Genomic DNA, 18914 nt, shown 5'->3' on the forward strand with positions numbered 1-18914 from the left:
TCTGAGGTTTATTTTGCTGATCTTGCTCATGAACTGAAATTATTTTCTTTTAAACACTAATTGCCTTTCTTAATTATCCAGTATGAGAAGGGAGGATAGGATTTTTCCAGTTAAGTTAATTAGGACTGTTAATGCCGAGTGCTCAAGAGAGTTACAATGAATCATCTAAACTGCCCGAATCATCTACAGCACGTCCGTATGCTCATACATCAGGATGAAATACCCTTACTTTGCTACAACTTAAACCCCCTTGGTTTTACTCTAGCAAATAGCTTCTGCAGTGGGATATGAAATACTTGAAAACAGGCATTTGCTATCATCCCTCAAGCGGATTGTCTGAATTTTCTGGTTTTCCTCATGTAGCCAAGTCCCTGGTGTCAAAAGTACACTTTTTCCCATATTGATAATAAGGAATTTATCTTCATTTTAAATAAACACAAATAAAGAAATTAGGGATTTGTTTGCAAATCAATACATGGAGGCGGAAAAATGAGGAAAACCTGTTTCTCATCTACTGTAGGCCAAGCTCCTGACTTCACAAACCTACCAGTAAGAGAGCTGATCCGCACTGAGAACTGTCAGGGTAGTACCCAGAGATCACCCCTTGCTACAGACAAGTGAAAAGTAAAGCTAACGGATGAGAGACAGACAATGCTCAAACCAGAGGATCCAAAATATTGCAGTTTTAACTCACTTTGCATAGGAAAACCAATACATTAAGGCAGGAATCACAGCAGGACACTCCAGTAGACTAGCATGGTGGCCTAGGTTTGCTGGCCAAAGCAATTTCTCTTCAGGAAAGTACCAAAGATAGACCTGTTTTACAGCAGCTTCCTTAATGGCCGACAGCAACCCTTGGTCCTACGAGACGCCCTGCACTAGTTTCAATCACTAAATGCCAGAACCCTGGGATGATCACAGCTACTGCAGTTGCAGTGTTCCTCCTCATGCTCTGGTGATGACTGCCAATCCACATTGCAATTCAGATACCAAAGACCAAGAGTTATTCTGTAATGGTACTATGCATATGTTTTGCGGGGTACTGGAAAATTTAATGATCGTTCCAGACCTTAATCATGACTTATCAGACAAAGGCACAATAGGGTAGGTACTATTGCATTCATTTTCTAGTAAATTCATGACTTACTGAAATATTAAATGGTTTACCGCGGTACCTACCCTCTAGGAAGTCCACCTTCCGAAGCCCTTCGGTTGAGACTTAATTTATGCATCTCAGCCATTTCCCTTAGCGTCTCTGCTGAGTAGAGGCCAATGGGGTTGTTATACTGCCTCGCGGGGCTCAGCTGCTGTAAAGGACTATTGCCATCAGTCAATACAGGGCTTCGTTTGGAACCTACGTTACTCTTGGCAGGAGAAGTGTCAGGAGTCACAGACTGAGAGGACATGGAAGATCTAACTGTGGTAGTCTTTGAGTAGGAAGAGCTATTAGAAAAGCTGATCTCTTGCTTGTTGAGGTAGCCCGAAAACGTTCCATTGGCTGCTAAAATACTACCCACAGGCCCAGTCGCCGTGTTAGTTAGAGGACTGAAGGTTGTTCTGTTGCCATTGATTTCCCAAGCAGGTTCCTGTAGTAGCAAACATGCAGGCCAAGAAAAGAAAAAAAAAGAAAAGAGCAATCATAGAACACATGCAAAACCAACATATCACTGCTTTCTAAACATATTGATAAACTTGCAAGAAACAGATTGGGGCCAGAGCACCCAACCTTTCTGGGGAGATTTTTCAACAAAGAAATGCATTGTTTTAAAAGAAGGGAAACAAAACATACTCAGGCATATTTTTACTGGGTTTTAGTTGAAATCAACAAATAAAGCTTAACATTCAAAGAGCATTTGCTACTAGTCAACCTCATAGCAATAATTTTATACAATGACAACACTGTCCATTAATTTCTAGGATAATTAAGAAATCTTTAAAAAATACCTTGAGGTCAGAAACATTTGGGATAATACATATTGACAAAAGCCAATGCCTTTATTACAGAGATGTAATGATTCCAAACCACGCCATTCTGTTTCCCATGAGTACACTGCGAGTTACAGAAGCCCACACGCGGCATTGCTCTCACAGGCTCTGGCTCATGCTCATCAGGCCATGCAGCATGGTTAGCAGAGAGACCCACAGCACCCAAGAACAGGCACTGCTCCACGGATAGGATCCATCTATTCCAATCGTTTCTGCATAATTTCCACTGGAAGGAATGTGTGCACGAGTATGTAGGTGATGCGTGTATGATCCTACAGTCGTATCCCTGCTAGTGTTTCTCACTAGGACAGCAGGATCTGTTGTCCTAGTCGAAGTAACAGGAATCTCTCCTACAATACACACTCATCGAAGTCTGTGCTGGTGCTCAGATTAGAAACACTACCAAAACCTCATCCTCCACAGAAAAATGCAGTAGTATGCGCTTCAGATTCATAAACGATTTGCTATTAAAGCAGCTTTGTGAAACCAAAATAAAAGGTAACATCAGAAAAGGAAAACACTGCTTTTTCAGCAACACAACGCAGAAAATACGTCGTTGCATGGTTCTGGGGACACCATGTAAAACTTGTGTGCTCGTGCTGCCTAGAACACGCCATCACTACTTCAGGCTCATCCGAGTGCAGCACCCTCTACGTCCCAAGGAGTGGAGGTACTCAGCACGCTGTGGGAAGCACAGAGCACCCTTAGGGTTAAATTCCTCACATCCTTCCAGCTGCTGGCAGCGTGTAGAGCTCTGTACTTTTTGGAAGTCTGCCTACCTGCAGCAGGGACAATCTGATCAGAGAGGAATACGAACTTCACTTTCAGGAAGGGTTTTTATACCTTTATGCTGTTTTCTTATTCTTTAACTTCAAAAGGCTCAGTGACCAGAATGTGAATAGCAAGATTCTAATACTCATTATTTTTAACACCTCTTTAACGTTTGCCCTTTCAACCTAAAATCCCAAGTGCTGAAACTTCAGCACACATTTTAAAAGAATGAATTACATAGTTTCAAAAGCTGTTTCATTCTTCACTTTTGTTTGCCTGTAGTTAAGTGTTTGGGGTTAACAAACCCTATAGCCGTGGCACCCAACAAACCATCTGTACGCTTGGCAATTTACAGGTTTCTCTAGAGCCGTAACATCAGTTCATAGTTTATCTCAGAAGCTCCCTGCTCCAGCCCAACGTGGGCTGCATGGCTTTTGCCACAGGAGAAGGATTGCTTCAGCCTCTCACTCTGCACCTGGATACGCTGCAGCCATAACTGGTACCCAGAGGCCGTACTGCACACTGTTAAAAGGCCCCCCCTGCAACGCTGGCAGCATGCTGCAGCCCAGCTCTGGGGGACAGGGACAGGCAGGGACATTGTCCCCAAGAAGGATGGAGTCCAGGATCTGCCCTCAGTGAAAGGCTGTACAAGAGCAGGTGGTGGCCTGCTGTGACGTTTTGCCTCATTTAGGCTGGCACTGCTTCAGTTGCCGTCTTCAATGTCTTACACACATCTCCCCCATCACCTTGCATGAAACATAGGCCTGAGAATAATGTGGCCTCTGATTTTCCACTTTTGCTAGTCTTGGTTATCATTAATATCATCTACTGATTTTGAAACTAAAGTTCACTAGAAAAAGAAATATTTTATATTCTCCTCTTGGGTTTTTCTATATTGCATATTTAAGTTTAGGGAGATTACATTTGAAAAAAATTAAGATAATATGGCCTGATTAATTAAAATTAATTGAAAAAACCAACCTCTAAAGGTCTGAGGATATAATTAATCATGACATTAATACATTTAAGCTGTTCTGAATCAAAAATGTACGGCAGATAAAATGAACTGAGAACATTTTTCTTAGTAATAAACAGGAAGAGATTTTAGCTGGCATTAATAGCTGCCTGAGGCTGTAGAAATAGATAATCCTAAAAGCATTTTTCAGACTATGCCTTTTAAAATACATTCGAATTGCATACTTCAGTCATTATACCACGATACAGAGAACACCAAACAACTGACCTTTAAGCAGCCTACGGCAAGGTTCCAGGTATCATTAAACAAACAGAAAATAGGGATTCTCTCTAAAAATGCGTTGTAGAACAGGCATAAACGCACAAGGCCATGTTCATAAATTAAGTCACCACTTGTGCAAATGAGTTTTACATGCCAGCAGAGAAGGACAAAACAAGTATTAGAAAAACCCCGGAGGTAATAGAGAAGAAAAAGGACATGCCAGAGTTATATGTGGCTGTAACCCTGAAAACTCGGTGGCTTTTATCTAAATTAACTGTGGGTTTCCTTTCTAAACCCCATAATAAAAAGATGTGCATGGAGATCCAACTATAAACTACCAGTTTCAATGGCTAATGAGAGAAATACCAGATACTTCCTTAATCCTAATGCATTTGCATTGTTTTGGTGTTACTGGAGACCAACACTGGGCCAAGGGAAAATTATAGGATCTCCATAAAAAATGATGGCTGATGATTTTCCTCATCTTTATGACATGAATGAAGCTTTGGCTTCACTCCTCAAACAGCTTCTAGCTGGAATACCAGCGTGCTGGTAACTCAACACCAGAATTCCCAGGAACCTAGCAGTGGCAGGTTAGCATTCTCCATTCTCAGTTAAAAGTTTTAGGGTAGTTGTTTTCCCTGTGTTTGGGGGAAAGGGTTGAGATGGAAGTGTCTAAGAGAGCAGCTGTATAGCTGCTTCTAAAGAATTACTGCCCAATTATCAGCTTATTTAGCTCATTCCTTTTTGTGACTGACAAAAACTCTCTCATTCAGTTTATTCCCAGTAGGATATCTTTGAAGTTTTTTTCTTCTCCAGTTCAGCGGCTAAACCAGATCAGTGCAGCGTTTCTGAATGTGACGGTCAGATTTCTAACGCTGAGCAGCAGCAGCACATGAAATGCAGCCAGCAGAACAAACCTACGCCTGTTTCCCGGCTCTCCATCCCCTCCAGTCTGTCTCAGTGGCTGGAAGTGCAAGCTGACATTTCAAACGATGCAGGCCCGGTGCTACCCTTCCAGCCGGCCAGAAGAGGAGGCTCTGACACTGAGCAATGGGCTGCTTCCGTCGAGAAGGATGCTGTGATCCTGCACGGATCCCTCACTAGGAGGGGAAACCGCGTTTGAATTTCCCACTGTCCTGCCAGCGGATGAGCTTAACGCGGACAGATGCAGAGGAGTCTCACACCTTCCGGAGTAGAAGGAAGCTGTGAATCCGCTCAGTTTCCATTCCCAACGACTACTATGCTTTTGTTTATAAACATTCAATTTCTATTTCCTTTTATTTACTTATTGCTATGACTGGACAGTCTTCATTCACCTTCTGCACTTCTGGGCGAACAACAGGAACACTGTACCGATGAATCTGACCTCCCAGCATTCCCCAGCAGCAGTCACTGCTTTGAACTTCTTATAGAAAGAAGGAAATGGAGGCACCACTGCACTGAATGACTCTGCTCAAAGACAACAAATAGCTTTTGGCTCAACCAGCTCTTCCACCCTATGCTTCATTTAAAAAGTCAGTCACCTCTTCATCTCTTTTCTCTTAGCCACATAGGTTCCCAAACTTGGCAGCAAACAAATCAGAAGCACCAGGAGATCCTCACTGGGACTCTGAAGTGAGTGTGTTCAGTACTGTTTCTTAAAAAGGGCAACACACAGTCATCTTATTAAAATAAATGAGGCTGTCTTAATACCTCAATGCAAAGGGGAAAATGCTAAAGCTACACTCAGCCTTAAAGCTTCAGCTTGGACATTTTAACTGCACTGAGCTGCATCTTGACCCGTGTTGTGCTCCCCACGAAAAGCCGCAGGAATTCACTGACTGATGACGGTTTGCGTTCAGTCCTTGGACTCATGCTTACTCTTCTTGTTATTTGAATGCTTTCAGCACTAGCTATGCCCTTTCTTCCAGCCATGGCACTCCGGTGCAAAAGACTTGACTGAATCTTTTGACTAAATCAAAAAGACTTGACTAAACTGAATGAAAATGGTTTCGAGTTTGAGATTAACATCAGATAAGGAAATAGTGAAACTGCAAATTAGCAAACTTTTCTTTCCAACAGCAGCCCTACAGCTCAGTTGACACTGTACTTACAGTTGTAGGACCTGTACCATCCATAACACTGAGCAGCTCAAGAAAGTAAGGAGAGAATGTAGAAAAAATTCTATCATGATGAAGGACTCTAGGGTTTTTATACCTTCCTTACATCTTTGTAAAAGAATGTATTATTTTCCTAAAGCACACTTCTACTTTCCTAAAGCAGAAAAAACCCATGACCACAGCAGTCAAAGAAGAAATACATGCTTGAAAATTAGTGGAAGCTGCAATCGGATCAGCAATAACATACAAGGGAGTTTATGGACACTGAACTTGCACATGCAGATTCTGCAGCCAACATTGCCATGCCTTAACCTTGACTCAGAGAAGGGTGAGAAAAACTTCGCTCCATGTCTGAGGACAACACTGTCGTGACTGTCTTGCAACGTGGGATTTTGCTGTGTTATCAAAAGCAATCAAAGTCCCTTCATGTGAACCATCATAGTCTAAACACTGTCAAGCAGTGATGTGGAAGCAACAACTCCTCCCTATGTGTCACAGAATTCTTCATTTCTGTAGTGATACTGTTACTGGAGATCATAAAGGGACAAGCAAAGAAACCTTGATTTTTAAAGTATATTTACCGTAACGTACCTTATTGCAACATTCCTATACCACTGTCTGTATCAGTAAAGACTTTTTATTCTGGATTTTGAGATTTCTCCAATGGTTCACCACCTTCATTCCCTTCCAAACCACCCTCAGAGAAGAATTTTTCTTCTGTTAAAAACTACTGTTGTATATTAGTGACACAAACATGACTCCTCTTGCCCTGCAAAGGGCTCCCCGCTCCTGCACTCTACTGCTACCTCCTCCCCTTGCGCCAAAGACTCTACACCTAAGATGACCTTTCTGAATAATGCCAGATTCCCTCTTTCCCATCGCAGCTTCCCTTAGACACCACCCTTTCCACCCAGAAAGGTTCCAGTAAATCTCTTTTTCAGCTGCAAATACTACCTGTAGCCCATTCAGAGTAGGCTGCCTGCAACAGCTCCTATAAACCTTTCCTGAGCACCGACGCACAGAATGGGAGACAACATGCTCCCAAAAAAGGGTTGCGTCCTCTGCTCCTCATCTGTCTCTGAAGGGTTAAAATAGGAAATGTAAAGTGAACTCATGGCTTTCATGCCAAAGGCACGTTTAGGACCTTTAAAAAAAAACCCTACAGTGCATGTAGTTAACTTTTCTGTAGGGTAGACATTTAAGGGAGAAAAATGTTTTGTGTGGTCAACAGCTTTGAATACCTACGGCAGTAACTTTAAAACACTTGCCAGGCAAGATGGGAAGACAAGTGATGAAACTAATCACAAAAATCTGACATATAAAAGCTTTTATGTGCCTGTGGTGGAAGCAGGTGAATGTCAGACGTGCACAGGTGCTCCTGAGGGTCCACAAAGGTAGCTGTCACAGTCGTGTGTGGGTGAAGAACTCTGAAGACACATGCCTACTTGCTGCCTTGAAAATGAACAGCATTCTGTGTAGTTTTTGAGGAAAAATAAGTACGCCACTCCTGTCCCTGGTACTTTGCTGGTGCAGACAAACACCAGCCTAACTAAAACAATGATTTGTTTTTGTTCTAGGAATTTCACAGTACTGTTTGATGACTCTTTCCAGTAACTTTCTCCAAGATAACTTTTTTTAAGTCGTGACACGAGCAGAAACAAGTCTGAGCAAATTGAATTCTTAATTTCATCTTCCTTTGCCAAGTAGTTCACAAGATCAGAGTGAAACAACATGAATTCTGTCTCAGGCAATAAATGAGCAGAAGGTTTGTTTCAAATCTGACAAAATAAAATTGAATCAAATAATTCTCCCCAGTGCATCCTATTCTGTTAGTTTGAACATATCTGCAGTGGTTACAGGGATGATGTTACCTTCTGAGCTCTGAATGTGGAAAGCATGGCAGTTATAAAAATTACTTAAAACTGATCTCTGGAAGTCAGAACTGCCTAAACCTGTGGAACGTCACCTAATTCCCATGTACTTTGATCTCTGATGTGTCTAACTTATACAACATGCTAAGGATGAAACTGACACTCACAGAAGGGGTAAAGTTGCAGCAATGGAGGCTCTACCTCCTCTCCATGTCTCTAATTAAATGTGTCAGCAATACAAACGACCCGCCTGGTGCTTGTGCCTAAGCTACCATCTTTCAGGTATCCTTGCTCCTCAGTGCCTCCAAAGACACAGATGATGAGTTGCAAGGTTCAGTCAATGAATGCTGTTTATTCTAATATGAACATTTATTTTATGGAAGATGAGCTTTGAAAACAGAAACCAAGCCATCCATTTCCTCTGCCATTTGCAATTATTCATTAAATTGACTTATTCTCTTGACTTTTATTCCCACATCTTTTGAATGATGTGACAAGAAAGCAATATGATGCAGGCTTTCAAATGCCCTCATGTCCTCTTTCCAAATCTGTCTTCAGCTGTAGTCAGGATTTGGATACACTGAGGCACAGGCTAAACTTTTCTAATTCTTTTTCCCAAGAATCTATAAAAGCAAATACGTATTTTGAGAAGCTTTGGTAGCCTCTTTCTAGATGAAAATGAACTGCTCAGAATGGGTTACAGCAGACCACATCAGAGGGCAGCCGGATGCTTTGGTTCTGGTAATCAGAAATTAGCAAAATACAGATCACTAATACACTGTATTGTGGCAGTTTTGCTGCCTGAGCATTCATTCAACATTTATTTATTTGAAGTGGGCAAAAGCTATTTCCTGTAGTAGGTATTTGCCTTCACTGCAGTAGATAAAAATTATATTAACTTTGGCTAAATTATGTTAACTTTGGCTGAGGAGAAATATGTCACATACCTTCTGGTGGGGAATTACAGCCCTGGGAGAGTCAATTCTGGGTGCGGAGGTTGAAACTGGCACTGGACGTTTAGATCTGGGGACACGCCGAAAAAAAAAAAAAAAGAAAAAATTATTAGCAACCTGGACTCCTATTTTTCAGCTTTAATTTCATGCAAAAATGCTGCTTCATCAGGCGTGAAAACTAAGCACAGCCTAGATTTTTTTTCTAGTCATCATCATGTTTTTTCTACATCCTCATTTACAAAGGACTTAAGTGTGAGAAAAAGTTCGATACAGGTTCTCTGAATCAAGAAATGACACCAGCCACAGAAGCAGCCTCTGACTTGGGAGATCATCTGTTTCCTAGCACCTTGAGACACGCTGCATTTTCGCAGATGCCGCTCAGCCACAACTAGACAAACTGAGGGCAGCACGCTGGTAAAAAGGACTTGAGAAGCATCTTAAAATGCAGAGACTAAACTTTGGTACTGAGGCGTCTCAGGATCAACTCCTCAGAAGATTATTATTATTAATAGCTTAAACTGTATAGCAACTGCCAGAATTTCAACCTCTCTGCAGAAGGAAACATGGGCTTCGTTTCAGGCGATTTAGTTTCAGAAGGAGCAGATCACTCTTGAATTAACCACACGCCACTCCAAACACCTGCCTTTCATCTGTGTTTGACAAATACATGTACATGATCATTTAAAAAAAGGAAAATAAACCCCACTAAAATGCTTTCAAAACACCCAGTTTGCCCTTTCACTGAACATAAGAAAGCAAGCACAGGGACAAACGCTAACTGAAGCACTCCAGGATGCGCTGGTAAGTGAAGATGTATCGGTGGGAGGTGTTGCCAACAACTGCTGAAACCTTTCCGGTACACGAGATCACCAGAGAACGTGAAATGAAAAATGTAAAAATAGTTAATAGGACCAGAATTATATGATTAATGTCCTACTGCCAACCTACAGATCAGGATTATGCCTGGAATTCTCATCTTTAAGAAGTACATTTCAAAATTAGAGCAGGTACAAAAATGAAATAAAAATACTTAAAACCATACAGATCAAACATAAGTGACTGAGACATTCAGAATTTTTTTAGAGAGGAGATGAATAAGAGAAGACGTTGCAGAGGCTTAGAAAATAATGAATGGCAGAAAAGGGAAATATAGTTATGTTCCTGGACATTAAGCAAAACTGAAAAAAACAACACATATAAAACTGATAAAGGCAAACATTTTTTCCTAGACTACTTGACTAACCTGAGGTGAAACTCATTGTTACAAGACATGATTGAGACTATGAGAACAGCAGGATATCAGAAAGGATCAGATACTTACAACAAAAGCCCCGACAGCTGCTTTAGACGGGATAAAAATAAGTAACCATACAGATTCTCATTTTTCATGGCACAACTTGAAGGACTGATAGTGGAAGATCTTGTGTGTTAGGTTCATTATTTCCTTACTGGGGGCTGTGACGTGCTTTGCAATACCTACCAGGGGCATCTATCAGGGACAGAAAGCTGAGCTAGACAGAAACTGGGCGTATGCACAGTGGCAAACCCTGCATTAATACCTAGCTTCACACTGAGCTGTGTATTTAGCTTTACTTGCCATACATAAAATAGTTTCATGAACAGGAGTAAACAAACAAAATAAAACTAGGGAAAAAGAGTAATCCTTACAGGAACTGGAAGATTTCCATACAGAATATATGGAAATTATGCTACTTTGAGAGCTGAAAACAAAGATGGTACAGTAGATGCCTACCTCACCACTGGATACGGTTTAAGGAGACAATGAAAACCAGCATTTGGTTAAACAATAGGTGATCACCCTGTGAAATTCACTGACACAATCTATTCCTGAAACAAGAGGCTAGAAATTTGTAAAAGGCACTATTGTTGATAGTTACAGTTGGAATCTATCACAATATACGCCCTAAGACATAATTACCTGAGAAACATGTACCTTCACGTTCTAAGAACGAGAGCTAATCACTAACTGCCTAGAACAAACTTTCCTCAGGAGAGCTACTAACTGGTTTTCCCTCAGAAGTGAGTGCTGTACCCTTCTTCCAACCATTTTAGCTTAAGAAGAGAAACAATAAATCATATTCATGACACGTACATGTATCATGAAAGACAGCAAAAAAGAGAAAGAAAAAAGATCAGCTGCAGCCCAGAACACAGTCAGAGTGCTGAAAATTGACTGTGACAATGCATGAACAGACAAAGATTTATGGGGACACTCTGATCCTCCTTCCATTGGTGCCGTTTGTGGGTACACCCAGTTATTGCCGGGAAGTCTGTGGGGGGACCTGGGCACACTGAAGACCACGGCTGGGCAGAGCAGCATCCCCCCTACTCACTGACCATGAATCTCAGTGCCAACGCCGCTCGGCACCGCGAACGTTGTTGGTCACGTACAGAGGTACAACAAACAACCACATACTGCACGTCTGATGCACAGAAAATCTTGAGCCTTGCAATACCGCAGTTTAACTCCCTAAGCGCTGCCTGGGCCATCAAACAGTTCCAGTGACTGCAGTGAGATCACAGAGACGAAACCCTGAACATTTCGCAATACGTAAATACAACTGCGATCACCCTGGGGCTAGGATGAGACAGACTTTCCCTCTCTCAGGGTATCATCTGTGTCTGCAATAAAACTGAAAGTTATTCCATCAGCAGTTTTGCTATCTATCAATGGCGAATGCAAATATTAGCATTTGGCTGGATGACCGATCTGTTAATTATCTCCCTGCACTGTGCTGCACTCAGATTGCACAACAGGCAATTCTGCTTTCCAGACCTAATGCTCGTATCCACAGCAATACATGGACAGAAGTTTCTTATACATAAATGGCACCACCCTAAAGGGAAGATGCTATCCAAAAAAAAAAAAAAAATCTATGAAAGAATTTGTTTGGAAGTGTGTAATACCCATTTTCCTTAAGAAGGGATCTGAGACAGGGACAGCGGCATACGTTATGGGATAGAAAGGGAAAGGAAAAGGGAACTCGCCCCATGCACACAGCAAGCTCGACACTTAACCTCCATGGAGCATAGACACCTTTTTTTTTCAGGCAGGTTATTTTTCTTGCTGACCTCCTCTTCCTCTCTTTGCACCATTTTCAAACAATTTCCAAACCTTTCCTCTCCTTATCACTACCAAAAACTCAGGTAGCCCATAAAGAAACAGGTTTGTACCAGGAAATTTCATCCAGTTACAGAACTGGAGTAAGCAGATCATAAGAATTTGAAAATGAGCTTGCTTTAACGCTGAATTACCAAAGATATCACTCAGTTGTACAGAGATTTACTAGCTCACAAAACCTTGTTAACATCACAGTGTTATCACTTGGATCTGATCATAAATAGGTATTGATTATACATAGGAAGCCACTATTCCCATCTCAACAATAAATTGGCTAAATGCAGAATATGGATTGTGTGTTACAGAAGTAAAAGCAAGAGGCTGAAATACAACCAAAATTATCAGAGAGGGATGAAGCCTTAATGGTATGTAATCTTCAGATAGAGCATGTCACTTGAAATTTCTGTGTTGAGCATAGCTATTTATTATTAATGATTTCATGGTTATATTGCATTATTTATAGCTAGTGAGAGATGCCAGAACAAAATATATTTAAGGTAAACATACAAATAATTAAATAATTTGTCAGTTTAAGAAAAGCAGAAAAAAAAAAACATTTGGGTTATGAAAGGATCTAATAGCACAGAGCAAAGAATTAGCTATTATTAATAAAGAGCAGAAGAGACACTGGATTCAATGCTGGTACGTAGCCTACCATAGCCTGGTCTTGAGATGTGACTCAACTCTCCCCAGTAAGCATAATAAATAATTTCAAAAAATCAAGAATCAGAAATATTTAAGTTCTTTAGCTGAAAAATACATGAGATGAACCATAGCCACCTCCCCTGCTGAAGTTTCCCCTGCCATGCTGTGTACCCAAGACTCAGACTATCCCCATTCAAGCAGCATCAGGCTCCACTGCAGTCCTGCACCCCTTGGCTTCGTAACAGCTTCCTTAGCTGTGAAAGTCATCTCGGTACAGATTCCAGAGCAGTGCTGGGGACTGCTGTAGAGCATCACCCTAAAGAGCCAGCTCCAGAGTCAGGGGATCACAGCCAAACCTCAAAAACATGACGATTCACAAAACAATACTACAGCACTTTGCAACTGCCTTCCTTTGATAGAGAGAAGTTCAAGTGTGGAACAAATCCAACAGATTTGTAATAGTATACAGACAGTCTATTTTTCCTTTTGCCATTCAACTTTTTCTAAAAGCAAAAGCCTAACTCAGGATACTTTGAGCATCCTGACCACAAATTACTTTCTTTAGTTTCCTGAAGCTGTTGGTGAAGCTGATTTTCCTGTAATTCCTCTTACTTAGGATGTGGACCTTACAGTGTGCCACGTGGCTTTTAGAGCATTTCTAATTGAGATATATGGGAGAGAAAAATCAGCAAACATGGATAACTAGATCTTAACTACAGTCAGCCTCATTTATACCTTCATGTTTTCTGTTTCCAAGCTAAAACAAATGCAAAGCAATTTTTTCAAGCAAAAATATGAGCTTTCCATCAATTCCTGTACCTAAGAGACTTTGACTGGAAGCATAACTCTACCTCTTAAGGCTGCTAAGTCAAGAAAGTTAGCCAGGACTTGTCCAAAAAGCAACAGATTCTTTCAGGTACTGAAGTCCTGTTTGAAGTTGTCATTACAGTAAAGCAGAAACACCACAGGGCCAGCCTGTACCCACTGCTCAGCAAGAGACACCAGCCAGGGAGAGCACAGACACAAAGAGGTGGTCAACACCTGAAGGTGCCTGAAAGACTGGCAGAACAGACCTTGGTGCATCCCTGCCCTCACTGGAAGAAACAATGGGTCCACCAATGATTTTGTGAAAAAGGAATGAGGCCTGACAGCTTTTGTAGTGGCCGGAGGGCAAGAAACACCACAGTAAAAAGGAGCCACAGGAAACTATGAAGTTCACATGCACAAATAACGCATTATGAGACTGATCTAGTGAAGTCCTAGTATTTTACCTGATTGAATGATTCCTCATTCCACATACTGCGTCACCCATTCCAATCAGTTTCAAGTGTCTAATTTACATTTTGACATGTCCACGCTTAAGCTAATCAATATTAATCAATAAAAAACCTCCCAGTTCTAATACACTGTGACCTTCTCGTCTACTGCAAGACTGGGGGTAACGTATCTATTTCCTCACTGCAGAATGCAACCACTAACTATTTGTCTGAAAGACCCCTACCGTCACGTGTATGCAGTAAGTTGTGTCAGCCCGCTGACTTGGGTGAGATGCACCCTTGACCTTTCCATGGTGAGCACAATGAGAACTTCCAAAGCCGCCTGGACTCATTCCTGTGTGATCTACTCTAGGTGATGCTGCTCTGGCAGGGGATTGGACTAGATGATCTCTAGAGGTACCTTCCAACCCCTACAACTCTGTGAATCTGTGAAATTCACATGCAGATTATCTTTAGCTCATCCTGAGAATATTTTTTTGAGGCAAATAAAATTATTTTTATCCTCACCTCTAAGCTGGTATTTAGGGGGAAAAAAAGTGATATACACTTAGTTCTATTTCCTAAGTAGAATCTTACTGTAATGAAAACTTCATTGCCCTTTAAAGCCTTGGCTTATATCCACTGTTTCCAGGCTCTTTTCTAAAACTAACAAGAACACTTTATGCAGCGAGTGTAAATAGCAGTCCACTCAATTAAACTGCTCATGTAAGGAATATATTTCTTGCAGTGACCGACACTGGTATTTTATTTCATTTTCCATGGAAAAAGCGGCTCACTAATTTCAACAGCATTAAATGTTACTACTCAAATACCATAACCCATCCCATTGCTAGCCTGACATGTATTAACAAATCCTACTGTCCTCTCATACCTGTGTACAGAGACAAGTGGGCATGCAACAGGATTCACCCCTATTTCACAAGGAGTGAGGGTAGATCACTTTTCTCAGCTCACATGGCAACCTCCTTAATACACTAGTAGGGCATGTCTTTTTTAACACTTTGAGCACCCAGCATCACCAGAAGTTTGGGGAGGAAACCTTGGATATTAGAAGCTCTCAAAAATTCTACTCACATATCTAAGCAAAATGAATCAACTAATATCACATCACATCCACCGTCAGTGCTGGTCTCCTTTTTCTACTACTCTGCTTAAAATTCAGATTTTACACACATCGTGATTCAGTAAAGCACATAAGCAGCTGTTGGACTGCTCTGCTTTTCTTATCTTTCTGAAGGCTGATCTTGTAATATCTCTCCTGAGTCAGGTACGTGCTGTTACCTACAGACTAAGGTGCTCGCCGAGTGAATTGCAGAGGGCTGCAACACATACTGCCCACATGGCTGCACATCTCAATACTTGGTCCAGTCTAGATCATAATTATTCCAGAGAATATCGCATGGGATATTTAACATTCATCAGCTGTGAATGTCTTTCTTTCTGATATTTAGCCAGTACTTTCTTAGTTTAACCTTTACATCCTGCTGAGGATTATACTGGCATATTTAAACACAATTTCTCTAGAACTCAAGGGAATGGATTAAAGGACAAAGCTTCATTTTTTAGTTTTTTCTTTTTGTACACTTATTTGATTTTTTTCCCAAGTGTCATCTAATTTCAGATTATATTTTTATGGCAATATGGGCATAGCTGTACTTGAAAATATGATAAGAGTACATCATTTCTAGTGAAATGTTATCAAAGGCAAATGGTACATGTTGTCAACACTTCAGGCTGGGTTGTCAAATTCTGTGTTCTGACAGGAGGGAGAAAGTCATATCCTTAATCCAGTCTGACATGGTCACAGCCATCTCACTGATGCACCCAGGAATTCAGAGATCCTCACCAGAGTCTTGATGTGGTCCTCATTCCCTAAACTTTTAAGTGCTGCTATGCTACTGAGTCCAGGCAGGACTCCTGAGAGTAGAAGTGTTGCTGCAGCCTCATCCAAGGAGCAATAACAGGGTATGGGGCATTTAGTTTCCATCGTTTTAAGACTGCAGTCGGAAAGGCAAGAATAACCAGGAAAAACTTAGTTACGCCAAGAATGGATTTCAGGAAATATATTCACAATGTTGAACACGAACACCAGCAAATTATCACTAGAATTAGTGTTCCTTTAAAAAAAAAAAAGTTATATTCATATGGGCTCAGATTCTACCTCTAGCATATAAGCAGCCCCTGAGTGAAAAAATCATTAATCTGATTAATGTAATGGAATTGTTCAAACAAGGGAAAAAATTCCAAATACTTATTTTTTAATCATCTCCTACAGTGCTTTTATGAAATGTTTCTACAGAATAGTCTGAGTATCACTACTGTGCTTTCACAGATATAGTTTATACAGTTCTAATTTCTTCTTAAAATGGTAGATACCCTCTTATAATTCTTCTGAGCATAAATGCAGCCTACATCTGATTTAAAACATGCCCATCAGTAGACCTACAACATGCACAGAATTGGTTACTATTCACAGCTTCAGACAAAAGAAAGCAGTTCACAATAACCACTGAATTCCCCTTGCTTGCAGTTTGCTGTCAACACATGCTTTATTTATAGTAGGCCTGAAATAAATACTGCAGGATCAGCCATCTTTTGGTGCTGCACAAGACAGAAAAGCTATTAAATATTTACCGTAAGTCTCTCAGAGCTTTGTCTCTGACACTTTCCCTTTCACTAGAGAGAGAAAAGGGGTATTTAGCTCAAGATTTTCCAGCAAAAGACAGACAGTTGTGATTGTCTGGAAGCGAACGGTAGCATCGTTGGCATGCCCTGGGAGGGGGAGGTTGTGTCACCGCACACCAGGCACATGAAGTCGGCACCCGCAGGCCTCTCCAGCAGCAGAGGGTGACACCAAGGCAGGAGTCTTAGAGTGTCACAGGAATGTTTGTGCCAGCAGAATGAGGCGCACTCATGTTACAACACTTTCCAAAACGAAGCCAGCACATTCGGTGAATCCTTTCCAAAGAGGCTGATCAGATTCCTTGCGTTAAGATCAAATGAATGTTGTGGATGCTACAGTGAAATCTGTTGACAAATAATACTGCACTCTTGTGCACTGCCTTTACTGTGAATTTAAAAAAGAAACCCATTTGTATGAAATAAAAATAGACTTTGCATGCATCTCGTTTCCTACCTGAGCACCGAACACTGTAGGACAGGAAGTTTATGGCCTAGTGTCAGCGGCACAGGCAGCCAGCTACAGATGAACTTTGACTGGGCCAGAACTGAAATGCCTGGGGGCAGCTGTGTGGCTCAAGTAACTGATTAGAAACCGATACCAAAAAACGACTGAGAAGGAAACTCCAGGAGGTCACAAAAAGATTAAAAGCAGAGCAATGTCATTTTCCACCACAACTCTCTGCTTCTGAGGAACGAGCTGAATCCATGTAAGTGACTGATGTTTAATAAGATCAGCCTTGCTTTCCCGAATGCTATCATACCTCAGAGAGCCAAAGAAATGCCTGTCCTTCTCCCCTCACTGCTGCGCTCTCTTCTTCAGCAGAAGCGAATTCACTTCCTAGATGTATTCTTCTGTCTTCTAAACTGACAGAAGCAGAGCTGGTCAGTTCCAGAGGAGGGTTCCAGACTTTTCCACACCACTGGATCACAGGCCTCTTTTTCCAGGAATGGTCCAAATACTCCAACTCCCTGCCACTTGCCTGTCTGCATCCTTTAGGTTCCCAAAAGCAGCACAGGGAGGTGTGCTGCAGGCTCTGGAGAACCAGGCAGCCACTCATGGGAAATGAGCAGTCAGAAGAAAATGCAGCATTTCTCTCAAGCCAGTACCAAGACAAGTTTTGGCTGCCTGATCAAATCCCTGGCATAGCTGGCGAGATCACCATTCCTAATTTTGTGGTTTCATGTGAAAACTTAGCATGGCTGAGGTGGTAACAATAGATTTTACAGCGAGTTTAGGGAAGGAAGCCGTCAGAAAAAACACCTGACACCCAAAAATTCCTGAACCCATAATGGTTCATGACTGAAACATGCAGAATTCCACTCAGGCCTAAGCACTAAATACTGACAAAGACCTAAGTTAGTGTACCTCGAATGGTGCAGACCGATGGTACTTGAATAAAAACGAACTTTGTATAGCCAGAGAAGTGCAGGCTCTCATTGCTCAGGCAGGCAAGCACAAATAGGCATTTTTAATGCTTCCCTTCTGTTACATTTGATGTCTTGCAGTTTGATGTCCTGCACAAGTGTTGACATCATGTACCGCTTTTCTTGACAGCCAAATAGAAAATAACCAGTTCCCCACCCTGCAAAAGAAACCCCACAGGGAACTTAAGTGTGATAATAAAAGTGAGTAGCAGCAAACACTGTCTGAACTGTCAGGTTGTAAACAATGCTCGTGAAACCTTCATGGCCAAGATCAATAAAAGGAAAGGCCATTGCTCTCGAGAGCCAGGAGCCATTGGAAAAATAAAAAGCTTTCTGTCTCAGAGCGTTTATGTCTAGATTTCATGTTCCACTGCTTCTTCCACGGCCTTATAGACTAAATGAGCAAGTTCACTCCTACTTAGAGCGCTGCAACAGCAAAACCAAGACACAGATTGCCTGGCAAGGCATTCCACAACCTTGAAACACATTCTGTAGAGCCACATGACTCCTTCACATAAATGTCCGACATCATCAAAATTTAGGGCTTAAGTTTTCCCACCACACAGTCAATTTCCTAATGGCACGTATATGTCTTGCATTTGAAAGGATATCCAATGTTTCCAAATTCTTATACAAATTAGATAACTGAGTCTACCCATCTCTACTATCTTTATGGAAACTAGCATTTGTTTTTCCATAGTAGAATCATAGAATGGTTTGGGTTGGAAGGGACATTAAAGCTCATCCAGTTCCACCCCCCCTGCCATGGGCAGGGACACCTTCCACTAGACCAGGTTGCTCAAAGCCTCATCCAGCCTGGCCT

At 41.5% G+C, this 18914-nt stretch overlaps 1 protein-coding gene across 1 annotated transcript in view; it reads right to left on the reverse strand.

The window, feature by feature from the left end:
* The window catches only part of LDB3 (LIM domain binding 3), a 71497-nt gene that overhangs the window by 18448 nt on the left and 34135 nt on the right, over positions 1–18914 (reverse strand). The window contains exon 3 of the mRNA XM_010151521.1: positions 8915–8990. Coding sequence (XP_010149823.1) covers positions 8915–8990 — 76 coding nt within the window. The remainder of the gene's footprint in view (positions 1–8914; positions 8991–18914) is intronic.

This window comes from Eurypyga helias, unplaced genomic scaffold, assembly GCF_000690775.1.
Source record: "Eurypyga helias isolate BGI_N326 unplaced genomic scaffold, ASM69077v1 scaffold17845, whole genome shotgun sequence".
Taxonomy (NCBI): domain Eukaryota; kingdom Metazoa; phylum Chordata; class Aves; order Eurypygiformes; family Eurypygidae; genus Eurypyga; species Eurypyga helias.